Consider the following 25,815-nt stretch of genomic DNA (forward strand, 5'->3'; position numbering starts at 1 on the left):
TAGCTTACCCGTGACTCGGTCCTGTTAGCGTGGCAGTCCAGTTAGCTCCCACCTGGTGAAGCAGTAATGTTAGTGAAGGCCAACACTAGCTTACCTACAACTTGGTGCTGTTAGTGTGGCAGTTCAGTTAGCTTCCAGCCGGCATAGCAGTAGCGTCAGCGAAGGCTGACGCTAGCTTACCCGCGACCCAGTGTTGTTAGTGCAGCAGTCCAGTTAGCTTCCACCGGGCATTGTAGTAGCATTAGTGAAGGCCGACGCTAGCTTACCTGCGACTTGGTGCAGTTAGCATGGCAATTTAGTTCACTTCCAGCCAGCGTAGTAGTAGTGTTAGCGAAGGCCAATGCTAGCTTACCCGTGACTCGGTTCTGTTAGCACGGCAGTCCAATTACCTTCCGGCCGGTGTAGCCGTAGTGAAGGCCAATGCTAGCGCAGTCAAGTCGAGTATTATTATTATTATTTTCCCTGTGTAATTTACTTAGTTACTTTTAAAATCAACATCGACAGCTACACACAACGGCGCGACCTGGCAGCCAAAATTCTCTCAAAATCCTCTCAAAATCTTCCACTTTTAACGAAGCAAACCTGGCGGCCATGTCCATTTACAAATTGTCACAGTCGCTCGCGAACGCGGAAGTTTTACGTCTCCGAAGCGTGATGTCGTGTTGTCTTAACAACATACAAATTGTCACAATATCGCACGCTCATTCTCCATTGGGTAGAGTGGCGTAATACATGGAGGATAAGCGATATGATAACAATATCGCATGCCATCAATAAACCCGCTAGAAGGGAACAGAACACGTTTTTATTCCATGGAACAAGTAGCCTGGATGTCTAATAATCACCGATATTCACTGAACCTGAGGCGTAGAATTGTTTTCGTATTCATACACAAGTGATTCATATTTTATTTCAAACTTTTAAAGCGGCATGTAAATGTAAAAAAAAAAGGTGCAGCGCAGACTTGTCTCACTTATCTACGCTGACTCACATATTATACTTTGTTTTGAAAAAGATAAAATAAAATCACAATTCCACCTTACCTTTGAATAGCTTTCGAACAAACTTCGGAGCATCTTTCGTGCTTTCCGGAACAGCATTTTCTTTCAGAACTTGTAATTCTTCCTCACTTATGGTGACGAAGCGATTCGCCGCCATTTTGCCGAGTCATTGGAGGCGATTATTGAGAAACGGTCAGAATCTCTCGACCAATCAGTGCGTGTGATTTTCTGTCACCGCCTACGCATTTATGTAAATTCGTATAATGATCTGAATTGATTCAATTTATTTGCTTCGACTTTAAAGGAACAGTCCACTGTACTTCCATAATGAAATATGCTCTTATCTGAATTGAGACGAGCTGCTCCGTACCTGTCCGAGCTTTGCGCGACCTCCCAGTCAGTCAGACGCAGTCAGACGCGCTGTCACTCCTGTTAGCAATGTAGCTAGGCTCAGCATGGCCAATGGTATTTTTTGGGGCTGTAGTTAGATGCGACCAAACTCTTCCGCGTTTTTCCTGTTTACATAGGTTTATATGACCAGTGACATGAAACAAGTTCAGTTACACAAATTGAAACGTAGCGATTTTCTATGCTATGGAAAGTGCGCACTATAATGACAGGCGTACTAACACCTTCTGCGCGCTTCGACAGCGCATTGATATCTGAGATCCGTATCAATGCGCTGCCGAAGCGCGCAGAAGGTGTTAGTACGCCTGTCATTATAGTGCGCACTTTCCATAGCATAGAAAATCGCTACGTTTCAATTTGTGTAACTGAACTTGTTTCATGTCACTGGTCATATAAACCTATGTAAACAGGAAAAACGCGGAAGAGTTTGGTCGCATCTAACTACAGCCCCAAAAAATACCATTGGCCATACTGAGCCTAGCTACATTGCTAACAGGAGTGACGGCGCGTCTGACTGCGTCTGACTGACTGGGAGGTCGCGCAAAGCTCGGAGAGGTACGGAGCAGCTCGTCTCAATTCAGATAAGAGCATATTTCATTATGGAAGTCCGGTGGACTGTTCCTTTAACGAAAAGGATTTTCGAAACTATTGTTACAACTGTTTTTCCCCTCCCCCCAAAAAATGACTATTTTGCTGGCAGTTTCATGAGTAATTCATGAGTAACTATTTCTCATTAAAAAAAAAAAAGTCTTCAAGTATTCCGAGATGACAATTTTGTCATATCATCTGCTCCTCGGACCAAACTGTTTTCCTTAGCTAATTAGTAGCTAAAACAAGTTTTAATCTTATTATAAGAGTCCCTCCGGGTCAGATTTGATCGAGTTTGGTCTTTTTTTCCAAAACATTCTGAAATAATTGAGAATCTTTTGCTTGGAGAGTTTGTGATTTCCTCAGACAGCTGGAGATGTTTAAACAGCGCGAGGTGAACGCTGCTCGTGTTGGGATGAACTGTACCAGCTGGCAGATGGTTTTATCAGGAGCTGTTTGGTTCAAGGACAGAAGTGCAGACAGCACGTCTACCAAATCTCTCACTCTTTCTCTCTCTCAGCCCAAATACCAGTAACCCCAATCACAGCGGGGTCAAAAACTCGGAGTCCACGACCAAGAACGAGTTCAACTTCAGCCGTAATAATACGCCGATCCTTAAATTCTGACAAGATTTCATTTTCACATGAGGATTATAATATCGTTATAACGTCTGATTCATTTTTATCAATTGTTGGAGCACGAGCTACACTACCGTTCAAAAGTTTGGGGTCACTTTGAAATGTCCTTATTTATTTTTGAAAGAAAAGCACTGTTCTTTTCAATGAAGATCACTTTAAACTAATCAGAAATCCACTCTATACATTGCTAATGTGGTAAATGACTATTCTAGCTGCAAATGCCTGGTTTTCGGTGCAACATCTCCATAGGTGTATAGAGGCCCATTTCCAGCAACTATGACTACGTTCAGACTGCACCCTGAAAGGACCCATATCCGATTTTTTTGCCCCTATGCGACCTGTATCTGATTTGTTATTGACAATCTGAACGACACAGATCCGATTTTTTCACATGCGACCCAGGCCGCTTGGATATGTGGTCCTAATTCCGATGCATATCCGATATTTTCACATGCGACTGCAGTCTGACCGGACAGGTCGCATTCATGCGACCTACACGTCATCAACAAGAGACAAACGTCACTATTCTGCGTTGGCTAATCCCGCCTCTTTGGTGGAAAACAACAACATTTGTACAGTTTTCAGAATTTAAATAGACTTTTATAGAATTGATCAAGCTAATGGTGGATTTGGGAGGGACCTGGATGTTAAACCATCCTGTATTACAGGATTGTTCTGGAAATTTCCAGTAATTTGACACCTTCGGTCTCATTAGTCTGCTGCCCACATTAATCAGATTATTGTGCGAGTTCCGCCGCCGCCACAAAAACCACATCGCCAGGTCTCGCCTCATCTCCATGCTTTACTTGCAAACTTGAAGAGTGCGCTTTTTTTTTGTTTACGTATTACGTAGATGTGCTTATTACGTGTCAATTTGCGCATGCGGGACACTTTTGGGTCGTTTTCTGTTCATATTGGAGATCGCATACAAGTCTCATATAACTGGTAATGTGAACGGCCTAACAAAAAAATCGGATTTCACAACAAATCGGATATAGGTCGTTTCAGGTTGCAGTCTGAACGTAGTGTATCACTCCAGTGTTCTAATGGTACAATGTGTTTGCTCATTGCCTCAGAAGGCTAATGGATGATTAGAAAACCCTTGTACAATCATGTTAGCACAGCTGAAAACAGTTGAGCTCTTTAGAGAAGCTATAAAACTGACCTTCCTTTGAGCAGATTGAGTTTCTGGAGCATCACATTTGTGGGGTCGATTAAATGCTCAAAATGGCCAGAAAAATGTCTCGACTATATTTTCTATTCATTTTACAACTTATGGTGGTAAATAAAAGTGTGACTTTTCATGGAAAACACAAAATTGTCTGGGTGACCCCAAACTTTTGAACGGTCGTGTACGTCTACATGGACCTTAATAATCGGATTCAGGCTCGATAGGAATGAAATACCTCATTCGGATTGAGGATTTAAATCGGCTGAAAAGAGGTTCGATAGGAAAATATTCGCCATGTAAACGCTCGATCGGATCGACACCTGAACATCATTTTGACGTTTTCGGATGAGAAAAACATCGCGGCATGACGTCTATCTTTATAGAGCAGAGCACTGCAGCTTTGTGGGATGGTTCGGACGTCAGAAATTTAATTCCATTTATCTGATCGTTTTCTATTTCGCAAATCGGAACGAATGTAAAATTTGTACGCGTGTAAACTTGGCTCCTGTAATACCGTATTTTTCGGACTATAAGTCGCACTTTTTTTCATGGTTCGGCTGGCCATGCAACTTATACTCCGGTGCGACGTATATATGTTTTTTTTTTTTTTTTTCACCGCGGAATAACTGGAGCTGATGCTGAGTCTGACGACAGCCACGCAGAAGAAGAGGAAACGGCGCTTCATCTGCCGCTGGAGGCAGAGTTGTTCAGAAGCGACACCGAGGATGAGGAATTCAGTGGATTTGCTGATTTGGAGTGAAATCATCAGCTTGATAAACTTGATTGACCTGTGTTTTATTATTAATGATAGGGCTATAGTTATTTAAATAAGTTATGTAGTGATTTTAGGCAGTGCTTAATTTGTGAAGTGGGAGGTCCCAGAACGCAGGAGGAGGGTGGGTCCGGCGACTCAAAAAAAAAAAAAAAAAAAGGCGGGGGATGGTTTACTATAACTTTACGCACATGCGCTTATTGTGTGTGTAAAATAATAATAATAATAATAATAATAATAATAATATCAGACATTATGATCTTAGAAAACGCTTTAGTGACAAACAGTTACAGACAGTAATATGTCGTGATATTATATTATAAAATATTAATTTTTATTAGTCTATATATTAAATTATATATTACATTTATCTTCTAAAATAACAGACTGTACTCATCACAACCGGTTTATTTCACCATTGGAGATCAGATCACACAAGACATGAGTTAAATGACTCATTTTAAGGATTTAAGTAGGGGATTTAAAAGCGGTTGTTGTTTTTTTTTCACTAGACGGTTGTTTTTACTACCGTACCTGTCTTTGGAGATGATATACCTATAGCCTACTTGACCTCTGATTTGATGAAATAAAATTCGATAAAAATGAAGAATGACACTCCTCGATGATGACTACAGCTTTAATAACACAGATGAAAGAGCCATGGGGCGATAATAAGCCCTACCGGTCAAAATAATCTAAAAGCAAACTGATTAATGCATCAGTAATAGGCTACTAATATTAGTTATAATAATAATATAGGCTATTAGTAATAACGATAGTGATAGTATTAAAGATAGTAGTAGATATTTAAAATAATCAGACTAGGCTACTTACAGGGCAAAGGGCGCGTTATCACTGCTCAGCTGTTCGTTTATTAAATAAACAATGCAGTCGCGCAGTAACCACGCGCCGCTTATCAGATACAATCACACATTCTATGGATAGAATAACCCTTCAAAAAAGTGCGACTTGGGGGCGTCGTGGCTCAGGTGGTTAAGGCGCCATACCATGAATGCGGGCGACCCGGGTTCGATTCCGGCCCGAGGTCATTTCCCGATCCCTTCCCGTCTCTCTCTCTCCCGCTCATTTCCTGTCTCTGCACTGTCCTATCCAATAAAGGTGCAAAAAGCCCAAAAAAATATCTTTAAAAAAAAAAAAAAAAAAAAGTGCGACGTATAGTCCGGAAAATACGGTATTTCATTCCGACGTGACCAGCTGACACCACGAGCACAGTGTTCACAAATATAAACAAAAAAATATATATATATATCGAGGATGTTACACGGTTGCGTGAAGATATGAAGTTGAACAGATTCACGAGTGACTGAAGCGAACGAGTGATGTATTTTTCAACATGAGAAAATAAGCTTCATATCTTCCCGCCACCATGTAATGTTCTTTATATTATACGGACACATCCATTCAAAAACAATAATAAATACGCAAGTTAATCAAAAGTTAATCTAGTCAGCAGGAAAACACTGAGTGACATCATCAGAGTGAAATATCGACTCGTTCAGTTTCATGCTAGCTGAATGGAATATATCTGACATACCACTCAACGCCAGCCAGTATTATTTAAATATGTGACTCAGAGCCGCGATATATTTCGTCTGAAAAATGCGAGTTTTTCAATACGGGAAGATAAACTTCATATCTTCAAGCCAACTTGTGGTTTTCTTTTAATTATATTGACACAAACAAAAAAGTACCCAAATTTATAAAAACAGTTTATCGATTTCCTCACGAGTGACATCGAGAGATTTATGTCATGGTTCTGGTTTTCCATGTCCCGAATGGAGCTCGTATGAAAACTCCAAGTGGCGTATTTCCCAGGAAAACACTCGTGTCCATATATTTAAATGATATTGGCTGGTGTTGAGCGGTATATCAGATCTATTCCATTCAGCTAGCATGATACTGAACAAGTTGATGACGAGTGGCTGAATGGAATATATCTGATATACCATGAAAAAAGCCAGCCACTATTCTTCTTCTTCTTATTATTATTATTATTATCATCCATACACATTCCTTTCGGGTGTTCAATGCGTCTCTCTCTTTCAAAATTCTCTCAAAATCTTCCGTATTGAATGAAGCAAACCTGGCGGCCAGGCTTGTTTACAAATTGTCACAGTCGCTCGCTCACACGGAAGTTTTACATCTCCAACATGTATGGAATCAATTTTGTGCCAAAATGTTCATACAATACCGGACTTTCGTCTAAACGGGGGAACAGGGGCGCTGCGCCCTCTTACTCTCGGCGTGCGCCCCCTTACCGACTCCGTGAAAACATCCCAGCAACACTACGTGACAATGTGTCTGATCATCAAATATGTTATAATTGCTCCAAAAATATTCCAATCATAGTAGATACACCGCCAGACGGTGCAAAAACAATCCGAATTGGCGTTTTCCAGACTGAGGCGCCATGTTGTTTAGTTGTTTACTTGTTGCGGCTGCTCTCGCAAGATTTGACATGGGTTACATACAAGGTCGGCTGACTTGTAGAGCAAGATTTCTCGAGACTGAATGACCTTTCACCCACCGGCGCGGGAGCTTTTGACAGAAGTAGTTCGCGAGTTGTTTTTGTTGACACTTGGGCATTTAAAGATGTCGTCCCGCGGCACGAAGCAGAAGAAAGCCAAAGACTGTCCGGGGCAGAAGAAGATTACTTCTTTCTTTTTCAATGTTGACAGACAATTTGTTACAATTTCCCTCTCAGATAGCCTCAGAATCTCCCATTGGAGCATTTTTCAAAGGCTTTGCACGGCGGGGGGGGACAACCGGCACCATCTCCCCCCCGCTTCGCTCCCTCGCCATGGTGAGCGCCCTCATACTAAATTTTTCTAGAAAAAACCCTGCAATACGTTTAAAATATCAAACAAAAATGATAAATCAAAATTTAAAAAAAAATTTAAAAAAGTCAATTTTTTTTAGACTGGCAAACAAATTATTCGTGTAATCGTGCAAAATATATCAGTCTATTACTCTTCAGAAACCTTTTATTTTTGTTCCGCGTCTTTCTCGGTTTTGTTTGACGTAATTTATTTTGGTTGCGATTCCAGCTTACTCGTTTGCGCTCCCTGACTTTTTGCTTGCGGTTTTGGCACAAACTTCACGTGTGGGTGGGCTGTCCAGGAATCCATTCCCATTGGCTAACTTGTGTTTGACTGACAGCTCCGCTCAGCGATTCCCCCGGAGGCTGTTGCAGCCATTCCCTACTCGGATTCTGGCGGACTGTTTGACGAGTGACCGATCCATCGACGGTAAACTAGACAGGGGCACTCTAACGAGTGCAAACCCCGCCTTTTCCCTATTAAAATACATTGGGCGAAAATTTCGAAGTTCTGCCATGACCTTGACCTTTGACCTTCAAAATTTAATGGTTTCCTTCCTGGGTGATTGGCAACACATGTACAAAATTTGGTCCAAATCGATCCATTGGTTCTTGAGATATCTTGCAGACACACAGACAGACAGACAGACAGACAGACAGACAGATACACACACACACAGACTGACGCAGGTGAAAATAATAACCCCTCCGACTACTGTCGGCGGGGTTAACAAGGATCGAGTGGACTTCAGTGGCGACTACGATATTGAATTAATTCAACAAAGTGTAAGTGCGGGACAAATGTGTTGTATGTGTTGCAGTAGTGCACAAGTCCACTCGATCCATGTTTACCATCAATGGATCGGTCACTCGTCAAACAGTCCGCCAGAATCCGAGTAGGAAATGGCCGCAACAGCCTCCGGGGGAATGGCTGAGCGTAGCTATCAGTCAAACACAAGTTAGCCAATGGGAATGCATTCCTGGACAGCCCACCCACACGTGAAGTTTGTGCCAAAACTGCAAGCAAAAAGTCAGGGAGCGCAAACGAGAAAGCTGGAATTGCAACCAAAATAAACTACGTCAAACAAAACCGAGAAAGATGCGGAACAAAAATAAAAGGTTTCTGAAGAGTAATAGACTGATATTTTGCACGATTACACGAATTTGTTTGCTAGTCTAAAAAAAAATTGACTTTTTTAATTTTTTTTTTTTGAATTTTGATTTATCGTTTTTGTTTGATATTTCAAAAGTATTGTATGAACATTTTGGCACAAAATTGATTCCATAAACATGTGACGTCATGTCTTGACGATCATGCGATATCGTAAACCATATTCAATGCTCATTCTCCATTGGGTCGAGTGACATAATACACATAGGATAAGCGAGATGCTAACAATACTGTATGCTATCAAACAGGCCTGGAATTTCGTCATTTTAGGGGCAAGACCTTTTGTGCTGTCAATTTTTTGAGGGCACGAAGGCCAAAAGCCAGGGCACCAAGGCCATAAAATAAAACAATGCTTTTAAGTTCACGTCGATAATGAATTTAATTTAAGGACTAACGACTCTCCTGAGGAAGATTGGAGTCTCAGTCGAAACCATCAAGCAGGTATTAAGAAACGTCTCCTACACTATTATGCCTGAAGATAAGAAAACATTGAACACATCTAAACTTACCAATCCATCACTCACTTCAAAAATTGTAAAAATCTTATTAAACCTATATCCTCCCATAATTTTTGTTCAATTGACACCGAATGTGCAAGAGCATCTTCAGACTGTACTACTACGCAGATTTTTGATTAATCAAAATTGAGCCTGGAGTCCATCAAAATGTTTGACTGTAAATGGAACATATACTAGCACGCAGGCTACTGATTAACCCATAAGAGCCCAGACCGATTTCTCAATCAAGGAAAATTATTCATCTCATTCATCTCATTATCTCTAGCCACTTTATCCTGTTCTACAGGGTCGCAGGCAAGCTGGAGCCTATCCCAGCTGACTACGGGCGAAAGGCGGGGTACACCCTGGACAAGTCACCAGGTCATCACAGGGCCGACACATATGCCACTTTTCCACTACCAACGCGGCTGAGTTGGGCTGAGTGGGGCTGTTGGAGTTGCATTTCGACTACAACCGCGCTGAACCGTGCTGGCTGGAAGTGGGTGGACACATTGGGTGGAGTTAGCGAAAGTGGGTGGACGTCACGTGATGTCGTTAGGCGGCGCAAACAGTGACATCAGTGACCTTTTAAGCGGTAGTCTCACGACCCGGATAGTAAACAATAAACATGGAGGACATGGAGTCGTTAGTGTTGCTGGTCTTGGTGCTGTGGCTTGTTGTCACCGACAACGCCAACAAATACTGGCAAGAGCGTATAGATGAGGCGAGGCGCATAAGGCTTCATAATTCTCGTAATTCGTAATTCTTCTTCTTCCGGGTTTACGGTGTTTACAGATCCCAGCGTGCTCGCGGGGCGTGTGTGGGCATGTGAGGACACGCCTCCTCACCAATCAGTGCACAGGGGAGTGTCTCCTCACGCCCCTAACCCCACTCGGCTCGGTTTGGCTCGCTTCAGCCCCACTCCAAAACGGTGCGAGTTTTGGGTGCTAAGTAAGGCTGAAGCGAGCTGAGTCGTGCTGCTCTGGGGTAGTCGAAACGCGAGCCGTGTCGGGCTGAAGTGAGCTGAAAAAGGGTAGTGGAAAAGGGCCAATAGACACAGACAACCATTCACACTCACACCTACGATCAATTATGGCTACGTTTACATTAGACCGTATCTGTCTCGTTTTCTTCGCGGATGCACTGTCCGTTTACATTAAACCGCCTGGAAACGCCGGGAAACGGGAATCCGCCAGGGTCCACGTATTCAATCCAGATCGTGTCTGGTCCGGTGCTGTGTAAACATTCAGAATACGCGGATACGCTGTGCTGAGCTCTAGCTGGCGTCGTCATTGGACAACGTCACTGTGACATCCACCTTCCTGATTCGCTGGCGTTGGTCATGTGACGCGACTGCTGAAAAACGGCGCGGACTTCCGCCTTGTATCACCTTTCATTAAAGAGTATAAAAGTATGAAAATACTGCAAATACTGATGCAAATACTGCCCATTGTGTAGTTATGATTGTCTTTAGGCTTGCCATCCTTCCACTTGCAAGTGGTAAGTGATATGCGCTGGGATCACACACACAGCGGCTCAGTCCCGAATCACTGCTCGTGCACTTCACTCGCGCGCTCTGTGAGCTGCACAAGGCCAGAGTGCGCACCCTCCAGAGGGCACTCGCTGTTCAGGGCGGAGTGATTTGGAGCGCAGGATGCCTGCGGAGCCGAGCGTATCCGTGTATTGGTATTGCTGTGTGCACGCAAATCGTGTATTGGTGTTGCTGTGTGCATGCTAATCGTTTTAAAAACGTTAATCTGATGATCCGCTGATACAGTCTAATGTAAACATGGGCTTAGAGTCACCAGTTAACCTAACCTGCATGTCTTTGGACTGTGGGGGAAACCGGATCACCCGGAGGAAACCCACGCGGACACGGGGAGAACATGCAAACTCCGCACAGAAAGGCCCTCGCCGGCCACGGGGCTCGAACCCGGACCTTCTTGCTGTGAGGCGACAGCGCTAACCACTACACCACCATGCCGCCCAGGAAAATTATTGAGGAAATAAAATGAACTAAACAGACGACAAAGAAAACATTTCTGACCTTTTATTTTTTAAAACAGCACTTTCATGCCTCAAGATCTGAAATATTAAATTGCAAATTCGCAGAACACTGCAACACTATTACACTGTCAACCCGAAAGTTCATTCTGTGCAAACAGTTTGAGTAAATAACACTTTTAAAGATTAGTTTTATTGGATTACTGAAACAGTACGAGTATATGAAGAGTATACACGGATTAAAGCAAAAATTATTTGACTGAAAATTTACGGGGGGGGGGGGGGGGGGGGGGGTTATGGGTGGATTTCGATGAAATTCTGAGAATGGTTAACTTAGAACTGATAACTTTATTATCAATTAATTAATGGATTAATATATTCAATTTATTGCACTCTCTTTCCATTGCTTCCGTATATTATTTTTTTGTGGCAAACCACACAAATGCAAGCGCCTGGAATGTAGTTTTTTGCACCATGAACTAAATGGCTTTCCGTTTTCACCTATTTCATACAGCCAAGCCCACCTCCACTTGTTTTAACACCTTTATCGATGGCAGACACATCAGTGCCTTCTTTCATGTAAAGCGCATCCATGCTGCCGAAACCGAAAGCAGAATGACATGCTCCTCTATGCTCGACGTCAATATAGAAAAAAGTTTGGATCTTCGCTTAAATTAAAATTATAATTTGACCTTACTTTGTGTTGAATACGACTTCAAAAACAATTCAAGATTTTATTAAGAGAAATACTGTGGCCAACACGAGTGTTAAGTTACTTAAAAGATCGCGTGAAGTTGGCTGCTATCTACTTTGCGTTCGTTCTCATTTCCCTCCATCATTTCATAGGCCAGAAACAGATGTTTTGACGTAATTTAACTTATGGCCCTTTTCCACTACCCTTTTTCAGCTCGCTTCAGCTCACTTCAGCCCGACACGGCTCGCGTTTCGACTACCAAAAACCAGCACGACTCAGCTCGCTTCAGCCCTGCTTAGCCCCTAAAACTCGCACGGTTTTGGAGTGGGGCTGAAGCGAGCCAAACCGTGCCGAGTGGGGCTGGGGCGTGAGCAGACACTCCCCTGTGCACTGATTGGTGAGGAGGAGTGTCCTCACATGCCCACACACGCCCCGCGAGCGCGCTGGGATCTGTAAACACCGCAAACCCGGAAGGAGAAGAATTACGAATTACGAGAATTTCTGAAGCCTTATGCGCCTCGCCTCATCTATACGCTCTTGCCAGTATCTGTCCGCGTTGTCGGTGACAACAAGCCAGAGCACCAAGACCAGCAACACTAACGACTCCATGTCCTCCATGTTTATTGTTTACTATTCGGGTCGTGAGACTACCGCTTAAAAGCTCACTGATGTCACTGTTTGCGCCGCTTAACGACATCACCTGACGTCCACCCACTTTCGCTAACTCCACCCAATGTGTCCACCCACTTCCAGCCAGCACGGTTCAGCGCGGTTGTAGTCGAAATGCAACTCCAACAGCCCCGCTCAGCTCGACTCAGCCCCGCTCAGCTCGACTCAGCCCAACTCAGCACGGCACGGCTCAGCCCAACTCAGCCGCGTTTGTAGTGGAAAAGCGGCATTAGTAGGCTATGATTATTATTTAACCGTAGTCTTCTAGACATTTTGACTGTTTGGGGCATTGAACGCTGGTGTATGATTTTCAGGGAATAAAGTTTAGCGCATGTCTGAGCATCATTGCGCTCGCAGCCTCCAACTCCTCAAACGTCCTTTAAATTGTGATATAACGTCGGCTATAAGGCACAGTTCTAACATACCTTACACATTGGCCTAACGAAAATAATAATTGTTGGGGCGTCTGCTGATTTGTTAGCTATAAATTTAGGTCTAATTACTTCTGACAGTCTGCAAGCATTGCACCGTCGGGTCTTCAAGTCTGGCTGAAGCAGAGGAGCGGGCTTTCCGGGGTTTATTTTTTCGTTTTTTTTTTAACATGCTCTATTTCTATATGTCCAGGTTCGAACTAAGTAATTTTGGCAAGATTTAATTTAATACAAAACAGAAATGGTCAGACACAAGCACGCCGAGCACATGGGAATGTATTTTGCCAATTTTGACAGCGCATGTTTTTTTTAACGCCGCGCCGTAGACAGCGAACGTTTAAACATGATCAAACATAGGAAATGAACGACACAAAGCATGGCTCAAAAACAAAAAAGTTAAATAAATCCTGCTGATAGTTGATGGTGTTGCAACACATCAGTGTTATAACCCAATCTCTACCCAACCACCCGTCATTTTAATTCTCCTCGGATCAGCGCCGACCTCACATTTGGCCTTGGGAGAGTTCAGTTGACGGAAATCCGTCACACGACGGAAAACTTTAATCCATGAGTATATGAGACAGTCATTGGGTGTACTCATTTTTATATTTTTAGCATAATTATTACTGGGGGGTAAATGAATAAAAGTAAAGACGCCAAAAACAATGAGATAAAATCTCTTGCGATGGTGATCTCGTCAAGATGGCAGCAGTTACACTTCGGTTAAACAGCAAAAAGAAACGTACAATACTAGTAACAAAACAATGCTAACTGCATAGATTAAAAAAGTGGCTATGAACAGACAACAGCACATATCGCGTATCATATTACGGCAGGAACATCTATGACCTTACGCTTAAAGCTGGACAAAGGAAAAACTTAACAGCAAGCTAATTAGCATTTGTTAGCGGCTACAGTCGGTACTCGGCACGTTAAAAGTGGGTCAACGTTGTAGCGACACAACGTTACTCTACAAGCAATGCTTATTTAACGGTAACAAAACTTAAGCCCTATATGTTGAAATTCCTATCTTATTCGTTCGTTAATTTATCACACAGTCTTACCTCAGTCAACTTCTTCCCTCCTGTGAAAATTCAACGTCTCAGACGCGGACACAAGTGGGCGGGGGATGCGTTTGATTAAGTCTCCTGGTTGGCTGGTGATAGATTGGTGTCATTATAGCACGTCGGAGCGGTTCATGCCAGGCTCGAGTCCGATCCACCACTGATGAGTTGCCCAATAAGAATCCAGAATGTCATCGAAAGACGTATTTTTTTTCTCAATAGACGCAGGTGATGTTAAAGCCTATTGGCAGTCACGAGGCAGACTACAAAACCGCAAAACCGCAGGGCATCAAGGCCACTGTGGCCTTACGGCAGTTATTTTTTTCCAAGGGCACAAGGTCAAATTGAGAGGGCACGAGGGCCATAGCCCTTGTGAAATTTCTGCCCTGCTATCAAACCAAATGAACGAAACCCGCTAGAATGGAATATAACACATATACGTTATTTACCAGCTGGGAGGTCCGTATCGTGAAATACCGTGACCGAGGTCTTGAAAGGCCGAGGTCAGTATTCAAGACCGAGGTCACGGTATTTCACCATACGGACCGACCTTAAGCTGGTAAATAATATATTGATTTTTTTCTTTACCAAATTCTAACAGAAAACGAGAGTGTCCGAAAGGGAAAACCGAGCCGAGCCGCCATTTTGAATCCTCATTCACGGCTGTAATGCAAATTGCTTCCTCCTCGGTATACAAGTGCACTTCCATGGCAGGAAAAAACTACATTTTGCTGCCTATGTAGTCCCCTATTTATACAAAACTGAGTCATTCAGGATTCAGCCATGTTTTTGCTTGGCGTTAGCAAGTTAGAGGTTTTTAGCTTTCTCCTGAAATGTTTTCTTTTATTTCTTCTTCCTCAGGGTAGTAAAACTCGCTTTCGCTGTGAACACTGTCGTTATCGTTATCCATGCTGTAAAATTAATGCTGTTCTCCTGAGAAATGCTGGCAAAAATTTATAAGATTTTTGATAATCTTATAAATAAATCTTATTAAAAAAATGTTGACAAAAAATGCTACTATATTTGTTGTTGTTGTGAACGAGCAAGTCGCCAGAGGTCCGTAACCGGGGTCCGTACTAGGGATGTTAACCGATGACCGTTTGACCGGTGGTTGACCGAATCAACGTCAACTGGTTAATTTTTTTTGGTTGTCGGTTAAAAAAAAAAAAATCCATCGTTTTGAAGCTGCCGATTTTGGAGCGGACAGCTGACAAATCAGAAACACCCATTCAGTCATGTCCCACCCCAGTTAAAGACAGCTGACAAATCAGAAACACCCATTCAGTCATGTCCCGCCCAGCTGCCACTCGGTGAAAGAAAAGTGTAGACACCGGCTTTTTAGCTTACAAATTACTATTTTTTTTTTTTTAATTATTAGAAGGCACATGGAGTTTAGTCCTGCCTGGCCAGTGCATTCTGAAAGTATGTTTCAGTCTGTAGCCAACAATGCATGTTATTGCAGATCATATCTCTCCACACAAACTAAAGGCGCAGATGCCGACTTTTTTTTTTAAATCGCGCAGATACGTTTTTTTTTTTTTTGGGGGGGGGGGGGGGGGGGGGGGCGCGTTGGAGTGTCCGATTGTAATTTCAAGGTGGATTCTGTATTAAAATTACTAAATAGGCGGGTGCCGTTGCAGTCCATGAGGCGTGGGGGGTGTGAAAGAAGGGCAGTGGATCGGGGGCCTGCGCGCGTTTGCGCGGAAGCTGCGCAATCAGTAGATCAGAATGCGCACATTAAATTTTGCGCGGGCGCGCGGCTTTCTGATTTGCTGTTTTCTTCTCGTGCTTGTACTTCCTGTGTTTCGTGGACTGTGGCGGCATTTGCTTATATGCAGAATTTGCTTTGATGAAGTTGTGGTCGGACCCTCCAACGCCCCTCCTTGGGAAAGGAAGGTCGGATCTGCGCGATTCAGCCGTGGAGAGGGCGGCATCCGCCAAAAGGCGCGCCGTTTGCATCCCTGTAATAATTCCAATTCTAGAATTTTAAACTCATAGGTTAACCGGCTTTAACCGGCTAATGAGGCTCGGTGGTCGGTCAAGATTTTTTTTAGTTTTCGCCATCCCTAGTCCGTACCGTAGGATACAGACCTGCTCGCTAGCCAATCAGAGCACAGGATTTGATGGAAACCACACCGCGAAAAAAATGAATGTTTTTATTCCATTGAAAAAGTGTCCTGGACGTGTAATAATTTCTAATATTGCACTGTATGCACTTTATAAAATACAAAAAACCCAAAAACATACATACGTAACTCGGCGAGTTCTTAATGTTTTTATCGAGCTGTTTATTTTGTATTTTTGGAAGAACCATTTCTTTATTTGTACTCATTTTGTGCGCATACAGACTCGCTGCTCTGTGTTGATATAAAAAACAACATAAAAACAAGTCATTACTGAAGATTAATGGAGCAGAAAACAGTTGTGCATTCAGAGTTTTACATACACTGTGTCAGAGCTAATTTATGAGGGTCTAATAGACGGGTAAAGACTGCTGTTTCACACGTGAATTACGAACTCACTCACACACACACACACACACACACACACTGTCCACCAGAGAATCATGAAGAGCAGGATTGGAGGCGCATCCACCGTGAAAAGCGTCTGCACCAACCAATCACAATCAGAACCGGTGCGTTCATCAGTCTGAAGACTCAGTACGGTCGAGCCCGCTTTGTTTCGTCGTCGTTCTTTCCTCGCTTGACAGAGTGAAGCTCTGGAGTGTGAAGGCAGCATGAAAACATTTCCTTCTGCCTGTTTTTTCGAGCAACCAATGGTGGCTAATATTACGCTCCAACAGACATCAGTGACGTCCTGAAGGTGGATTCAAAGTGACGGAATCCCCAACGTCGAGGTTGTGGAATATACTCCATGACAAATGTCTGTTCTCATAACTCGACGATACAGTGTAGAATTAGCATCACAGCTAGCCACTGAACTCTGCTTCCTAAGCGTTTTCTGTCAAACTCTTATTTTCAGTGCTGTTTAATCCATGCCCAAGATTGCTATCGTTGATTTCGTTTGATCAAAATAACTCGAGCCGCACTTCGGCTCGGATTTTACCTCAGCGAAGGTTGGTCTGTCGAGGACAAACCTGAAACAAAACACATCCCAGTCGGATTCTTCAACTCGAATCGGGTATATAGTGTGATATCACGTCATCTCAAACAACTCTCGGGACACAGCGATAATCCAGTCCAAGTGTCACATGACTCTTCCAAATCTTTCGTTTTGTGGGAACTTTACATTTGGACGTTTTCAAGTGACCATATTTTGGCAAAGAGCCTGATGAATCAATAACTCTGTTGACCATTTACTCGACTCTGCCCTCCTGTGAGTGTGTGTGCGTTAAGTGACACCAGATGCTCGGACAAAGTGGTGTGTGTGTGCTTTCTGGAGCACATTCCAGTCTGAGGTACTCCAGCTGACCCAGTGCTCCAAAACAAGTCATGCGAGCTCTTTGTGTGAGTAAGAGTGTGTGTGCGCGCGTGTTCAAATTGTCCAGACCAGGTCAGTTGGCATAACCTGACTCCTAATCTAAGTAACGTGCATATTTTTAGCTTGACATTGCTCGTGCTTGCTCATACGTGTGAAGTAAGGGTTTATTGTGTAATGAAATAAAGCTTATCAGTTACATCCCTTTTTTTTTTTTTTTTAAAGCAACTCTCCTTTCTGATCTCGTTCGCACGAACCGGATGCTACTTGTGAACTGAGACGCAAGTTGGGTTTCCATGCCGCATTATCTACTCGTATGTTATTAGACCAACGGTAGTCTCATGTTTTGGATACTTTTCTGGCCACGAGCTTCAGAATCATTAAGACTTCTTAATAATCTGTTGGATCGCCACGCTTCTGATATCAAAGAGACGTCTTACTAGCGTGTTACTCACCTTTTAAACACCTCGCTCGGGTTCCTCTCACACTCTCCAGGTTTCAGCGCGTTCTGAAGGGCGGGGTCACGGATTTTCTCTTCGTACTGCGGTACGAGTCCGCTTCTGCACATCTGCGTCACCAGGCCTCGTATGAACCCGCTCACACACACGGTGTCAGAATCGTCGGCACGGCAGAAATGAAACGCGAGGCAGAACTGGCTCAAACCGCGATGATTGCCGTGCTGCGAGCTCGGCCACAGCAACTCCGTGCAAAGTGCCGTTTTGCCGCTTCCTGGTCCTCCAACCAGCAAAACGCCCCATGATCCTGATTTCCCCGCACCTGACGAAGCGCCACCCCCTGTGACGGGCGGACCTTCCCTTCCTAAGCCACAGGAAGTGCCGGTTTTCTCCTGGAGGCAGTGCTGGATCTTGTGGAAAACCCACTCTCGGCAGTAGAAGCGCTTTCCCTGCAGTAAACTCGTCTGAGCCATGGTCATGGATTTATGGCTAGCTAAGCACACACCAACCCATGACGCCACATACGCGTGCTTCCAGGACACATCGGGTTATTCAGTGACGGTGCTTCTTTTTTTTTTTTTAAACGAAAACAAAAATCAAGAAGAGAAATGGCTCAAAACATGGCGGGTTGTTGAAGGTTCAGCCTCTGATCCAAATTCCACAAATTTCCCATTTATGGGGCATGTTGAAAAAACGTTGACATTTGTGATGTCGGAATTATTGTGTTCTTGGAAATCGTGTTTAATATCCAGTTCCTGAAGGGTTCATGGGTTCATCCCAGGAGTCATTTCACCGTTGGCTTTCTCTGGAAAAAAAAAATCAGAAAGCTTTAGCAGAGTCACAAAAATTGATTCAGAATGTAATCTTAATCCTTACATTCATCATACAGTCTTACTTCTAGCATTGGGTTTCCTCACAACCCTTGCTAACTGCTATGGTTCTCTAACTGCTAGCTTGCTCTTCTTCCATCCATCCATCCATCCATCCATCATTTCTACCGCTTGTCCATCAGGATCATTGGGGAATCTGGAGCCAATCCCAGCTGACTTTGGGCAAGACACAGGGTTCACCTTGGCAGGCTCGCCAATCTATATGCCAATTTAGAGTAGCTTGTTGGCCTAACCGGCATATCCCTGAACTCTGGAAGGAACCCATGCAAGCACTTGGAGAACATTACAGGCATTTCACAGATGCTCTTATCCAGAAATACTGGAGAGCAGCTGGAGGTTTGGTGGCTTGCTCAAGGGCATTTTAGCCATTCCTGCTGGTCCAGGGAATCGAACCAGTGACCTATTGATTGCAAAGCTGCTTCTCTAACCATTAACCATGCAAATGCTACACAGAAAGGCCAAGTCAGCAATGAGGTTCGAACCCAGAGCCTTCGTGCTGTGAGGGGACACTGGACCAACATGCTGCCCGAGCAATAAAAGGGTAAAAGAGTGTAATCGGTCCTGTAGTTTGTTCCACAGCACATTAGATCATTTTAAATCCGACTCTTTCACACTCAAATTACTTAGAATCAATCCTGTAGTTCAATGCAATGCCAAGAACGTTTACATCATGGAAAGCAAGTGGCACACTGGATATTTTAACGGTGCTGTAATGGTGTAACCTTTAAAACCTGGCACACAAATATATATTCACATGAAGATTCTCCATTATAATGGTTTCAACGCCAGTCAAATGATATTGCAACACACTGACGGTATGGACGCTCCAGTTGATTCACCATGGAGCTTATACTGGAGCCGTACACCACAAAACTATCACACAATAGATATTTCAATACCAAAAAAACCCTTTACACCAGGGTTACAAGTTCTCTGATATCTTGATTCTTCGATCTAGTGATGCTTCGAGATATATACAGGGACGGATCCGCACCGATGCAACAGAAATATATGTGCACCACTTGGCATTGGTCACGGGGCGTTTGTTTCCTTTACCACTAGCCAGCTACATGGGCTATAGCCGTGCTCAACCAACAGACAAATGGTTCAGGATCCGACCACCTGAAATAAGCGGTGATGCTTACTTGACCTGACCTACTTACCTGTACTCTCATGATGCTTTGTATAGCGTGACTTGAGACAAAGAATTTAGGTCAAACCAATAAAACACTCCAGAAAGGGGTCGAAATTTGAATAACGGGCCGAGCCGCAGTCCTAACGGGCTGAGCCTGGGCTGTTTCGAAAGGTCTCAAGGAGAAGGAGATGCTTGTAAAATTTGGCGGGGCTCGGACTTTCGGTGGCCGAGTTATGAAGTTTTAAATTCCGGTGTGCAAGCATGGCTCACTGAAAACTTTAATACGAGCCCTGGCTTCAGCCGCGCACACACGCCGGGATTTAAAAATTCACAACTCGGCCACCAAAAGTCCTTCCCCTGCAAAACTTAACAGGCACCTCACTCTCCCCGAGATCTTTCGAAACAACCCAGACCCGGTCCACGACAACCGCAGCTCAGACTGTTATTAGCGGCGGATTTTGAATTTTGACCTCTTTCTGGAGCGTTTAATTGGTTTGACCTCGATTCTGTGTCTCAGGTCACGCTGTACAAAGCATCGTGAGAATACACATAATGAGGTCAGGTATGACCGAAAAACAGGCAAATGGCGGGCCAAGCCATGGTCGTAGCGGGCTGTGAGGAGCGTGCCCTCTTCGGAAAGGGCTCGGTGTGCTCTACGCCCCTGTGAAAATCCATCGCGATCTGGTAATGGTGCAGGATCCCTGAGAGTACGGGTAGTTAGGTCAGGTAAGCATCACAGCTTACCACAAGGGGTCAGATCCTGAACCATGAGTGAAAATATTTCTACAAACGTGCCTCTGTGAGATCCTTGGGTTGGATCCGTCCCTGTAAATATATATATATAAGATTGATATGACGATATTATGATCAGACACTCTGGTGTTATCTGATACACTGGATCAACACGCTAACATTACAAGGATATTGGATGCGACGGATACTTTGCTACACAAATACATCTTGAATTTAAAGTGCAATCGTTCTGGTCATGTGTAATCGCCTAAGCGTCCTTCGAAACCTCTTTTATTCCCTATATTCAAATCAAGTCCTTCCCACACCATGTGGTGCATAGGGCGGCGCCGATCTCCGTTTCCATAGCCCTCGGCCTCACGCCTATGACATAGGGCGCAAGTCCTCTGGCGAGAGTTTGACTCCCCACTCGCATCTGTAGGTCCCATTTTTATGATGGTCTTTGGTATGACCCGACCGTGAGTAGAACTCGCGATCTCCCGATTGAGAGGCGGACACGCTCACCACTAGGCCAACAAAAGATATATCACAAGCCATTTCCATGATATCAATCACAACAGCCTTTCTAGGTTTGTGAACAAGTTTTTCTGCTTCCAATAAGTTTGTCTCATCTCATTATCTCTAGCCACTTTATCCTGTCCTACAGAGTCGCAGGCAAGCTGGAGCCTATCCCAGCTGACTACGGGCGAAAGGCGGGGTACACCCTGGACAAGTCGCCAGGTCATCACAGGGCTGACACAGACAACCATTCACACTCACGGTCAATTTAGAGTCACCAGTTAACCTAACCTGCAGGTCTTTGGACTGTGGGGGAAAACCGGAGCACCCGGAGGAAACCCGCACGGAGCACATGCAAACTCCACACAGAAAGGCCCTCGCCGGCCACGGGGCTCGAACCCAGAACCTTCTTGCTGTGAGGCGACAGTGCTAACCACTACACCACTGTGCCACCCCAATAAGTTTGTCTCATCTCATTATCTCTAGCTGCTTTATCCTGTTCTACAGGGTCGCAGGCAAGCTGGAGCCTATCCCAGCTGACTACGGGCGAAAGGCGGGGTACACCCTGGACAAGTCGCCAGGTCATCACAGGGCTGACACATAGACACAGACAACCATTCACACTCACATTCACACCTACGGTCAATTTAGAGTCACCAGTTAACCTAACCTGCATGTCTTTGGACTGTGGGGGAAACCGGAGCACCCGGAGGAAACCCACGCGGACATGGGGAGAACATGCAAACTCCGCACATAAAGGCCCTAATAAGTTTGTAATTATTTAAAAAAAAAAAAAGTGAATGAACATCTTATCAAAGTGTACTGTGACGTCATATATGATATATCGTCATATCGCCCGGTCTGAGATCGCACATATCGAAATCGCGGTAATCGATAATCGTGACGACTTCTCATATCAAAATCCAGAGAGAAGAAAAGATAAAAATTTTGAGATCAGATGCATTTGTGAGGCTTCCAGCTCTTTACTGTAGCGTTTACTGATCCGCAGAGGGGCTGGAGGGGAAAAAAAGGGTTTTGTAAATAATTGTTCAGCTCGTGCTGCAATTTTTTTTTCTTTCTGAGCCCGAATGAACCGCCCGACGCTTTTCCTCCTCTCTCTCTCTCTCTCTCTCTCTCTCTCACTCACTCTGCGCTTCTCATCATCCAGGCGAGATGATTCAAAAATCCGACTCCGGAAAACAGATCCGTCGTTATTTGTTCGTGCAAAAAAAAAAAAAACAAGAAGAAGAAGAGCAACACCGACTTTCCCCCTGCGCTGCTTCTCGCCGCCGCCGCTCGCTGTAGTTGTTGCTCCGCTCTTTTCTTCCAGCGGGACACCGGAGCGCTCGCGCATACAAAACAGACACCGAGGTGGGCTGCCTGCCGTGTTGCCAGATCCACTGTTTTCATGCTTGAGTTCTCTGTCTGACTGCTCGCAGGTATATCCAAAATATCCCATTCAGCTCCTTGTCTTCGACTCGTTCAATATCATGTTTGCTGAATGGAATATGGGGCGGCACGGTGGTGTAGTGGTTAGCGCTGTCGCCTCACAGCAAGAAGGTCCGGGTTCGAGCCCCGTGGCCGGCGAGGGCCTTTCTGTGTGGAGTTTGCATGTTCTCCCCGTGTCCGCGTGGGTTTCCTCCGGGTGCTCCGGTTTCCCCCACAGTCCAAAGACATGCAGGTTAGGTTAACTGGTGACTCTAAATTGACCGTAGGTGTGAATGAGTGTGTGAATGGTTGTCTGTGTCTATGTGTCAGCCCTGTGATGACCTGGCGACTTGTCCAGCCAGTCAGCTGGGATAGGCTCCAGCTTGCCTGCGACCCTGTAGAAGGATAAAGCGGCTAGAGATAATGAGATGAGATGAGATATCCACCATGTGTTAGCATTTAGCAAATCCTCCCGACCTCCCGCTGACAACATAAAAATCTCCCGCCTGCCCTTACGACATATCTCATCTCATCTCATCTCATTATCTCTAGCCGCTTTATCCTTCTACAGGGTCGCAGGCAAGCTGGAGCCTATTCCAGCTGACTACGGGCGAAAGGCGGGGTACACCCTGGACAAGTCGCCAGGTCATCACAGGGCTGACACATAGACACAGACAACCATTCACACTCACATTCACACCTACGGTCAATTTAGAGTCACCAGTTAACCTAACCTGCATGTCTTTGGACTGTGGGGGAAACCGGAGCACCCGGAGGAAACCCACGCGGACACAGGGAGAACATGCAAACTCCGCACAGAAAGGCCCTTGCTGGCCACGGGGCTCGAACCCAGACCTTCTTGCTGTGAGACAACAGTACTAACCATGACACCACCATGCCACCCTGTCCTGTATATATTATATTATATTATATTATATTATATTATATTATATTATCACATCACACACATCACATTATCTCTAGCCGCTTTATCCTTCTACAGGGTCGCAGGCAAGCTGGAGCCTATCCCAGCTGACTACGGGCGAAAGGCGGGGTACACCCTGGACAAGTCGCCAGGTCATCACAGGGCTGACACATAGACACAGACAACCATTCACACTCACATTCACACCTACGGTCAATTTAGAGTCACCAGTTAACCTAACCTGCATGTCTTTGGACTGTGGGGGAAACCGGAGCACCCGGAGGAAACCCACGCGGACACGGGGAGAACATGCAAACTCCACACAGAAAGGCCCTCGCCGGCCCCGGGGCTCGAACCCAGGACCTTCTTGCTGTGAGGCGACAGCGCTAACCACTACACCACCATGCCGCCATATTATATTATATTATACAAGCAGGTTACCTGGCGTTGCCCGGGCTTTGCAAAATTCTGGGTTGCCCCCAGACTTCCATGTCAAATTTGGTGAAGATCTGTCGAGAAATGGTGACGTTAGCTCAAGACAAACAAACAAACTTTGCTGCTTATTATATTATATTATATTATATTATATTATATTATATTATATTATATTATATTATATTATATTATAACAATGGTTTTCCTGGGAAATACATCACTCGTATTTTTCACATGAGCTCCATCCAGGACATGGAAAGCCAAAACGGTGACATAATTCTCTCTATGTCACTTGTGAGGAAATTGATTAATTGTTTTGATAAATTTGGGTACTTTTTGTTTGTGAATGTATCGATATAATAAAAAGAAAATCACATGTTGGCTTGAAGATATGAAGTTTCTCTTTTAGTGTTGAAAAGCTCATATTTTTCAGACAAAATACATTATGGACCTGAGTGACATGTTTCCCAATATTTCACTCCAATAACGTCACTCCCAGTGTTTTCCTGCTGACTGGATGTGCGTTGTCAAAACGGCGAACCGGTTCAAAATTAAAATTCTTTTGATTAACTTGTGTATATTTTTTGTGGATGTGTCCATATAATATAAAGAACATTACACGGTGGCTCAAAGATATGGAGTTTATAAACCTCAATAAATCCTCAATATATGAGACATCAGTGAAATGGTCTACTTATAAAAAACGATTCTTGATCGCAATACAGTTTCATTAAATGTCTCGTGATATGTACGATCCATAGAATGCATTCTATGTTATTCTTATTATTATCATCTCATCCAGCTGACATGCGATGAGCTGATGACATCATGCGTTGTCTGTCATCTGTCATCGTCTACATTTCACAAAAATCGCTTTTTCTCTCTGAGTTCTTCACTGATTTGTATTCTTTTTGGCAGGAAGGTAGGTCTGCCTGGGGTGCATATAGTTTTGACCCAAATTTGCATAATTGTAATTAATATTGAAGATATGCAGTAATTAAGCCCGAACAAGCAGTTTCCACACAAATCGCTTCTTCTCCCTCAATTCTTCATCGATTTTGATTCTTTCTGGCATGAAGGTACGGGTACCTAGGGTGCATAGAACTTCTACCCAGATTTGCTTCATGACAATTATTAATGAAGTTTTGTACTAATTAAGCCTTCATGAGCAGTTCAACAAAAATCGCTTCTTCTCTGTCAATTCCTTGCCATTTTGGATTCTTTCTGGTAAACAGGTCGGTATTCCTAGGGTGGAAGTAGCTTCTATAGATAGCTTGTATAAAGAGTGTATCTAGTTTGCAACATTTATTGCGCAAGGTGGCCCACTTTAGATCGTTCCTTCTGGACTAGACAGGGCTGGAGTGAGCTACACCGTCATTGATGGTCTCTCTCAAGGTGTTTGTTCCATCAAAACTAAAGTTTTGGGTTGTTTATGGTATCTATACTCTTTCTTTCTTTCTGTCTGGGGCACTGGGCTAGATGGGGTCAGAGTGTGCTACACTGTCATTGACGATCTCATTATTATTATTATTATCTCATCTGACGGCGGCATGGTGGTGTAGTGGTTAGCGCTGTCGCCTCACAGCAAGAAGGTCCAGGTTCGAGCCCCGTGGCTGACGAGGGCCTTTCTGTGTGGAGTTTGCATGTTCTCCCCGTGTCCGCGTGGGTTTCCTCCGGGTGCTCCGGTTTCCCCCACAGTCCAAAGACATGCAGGTTAGGTTAACTGGTGACTCTAAATTGACCGTAGGTGTGAATGTGAGTGTGAATGGTTGTCTGTGTCTATGTGTCAGCCCTGTGATGACCTGGCGACTTGTCCAGGGTGTACCCCGCCTTTCGCCCGTAGTCAGCTGGGATAGGCTCCAGCTTGCCTGCGACCCTGTAGAAGAAGAAAGCAGCTAGAGATAATGAGATGAG

The 25,815-nt window shown here is 44.2% G+C and overlaps 1 protein-coding gene across 3 annotated transcripts in view; it reads right to left on the bottom strand.

The window, feature by feature from the left end:
• ankrd50 (ankyrin repeat domain 50) overlaps positions 1–22,454 on the bottom strand; it is a 75,796-nt gene extending 53,342 nt beyond the window's left edge. The window contains exons 1-2 of one of the 3 annotated variants that reach the window (XM_060901233.1): positions 22,378–22,454; positions 17,841–18,645 (exon numbers count right to left, since the gene is read on the bottom strand). In XM_060901233.1, coding sequence (XP_060757216.1) covers positions 17,841–18,319 — 479 coding nt within the window. In that variant the 5' untranslated portion in view covers positions 18,320–18,645; positions 22,378–22,454. Of the gene's footprint in view, positions 1–13,947; positions 14,329–17,840; positions 18,646–22,260 lie in introns of those variants that run through there. The other 2 variants (XM_060901232.1, XM_060901234.1) reach the window with 2 other exon arrangements.
• Between the last annotated feature and the right edge of the window lie 3,361 nt (positions 22,455–25,815).

Source organism: Neoarius graeffei, chromosome 20 (assembly GCF_027579695.1).
Source record: "Neoarius graeffei isolate fNeoGra1 chromosome 20, fNeoGra1.pri, whole genome shotgun sequence".
Taxonomy (NCBI): domain Eukaryota; kingdom Metazoa; phylum Chordata; class Actinopteri; order Siluriformes; family Ariidae; genus Neoarius; species Neoarius graeffei.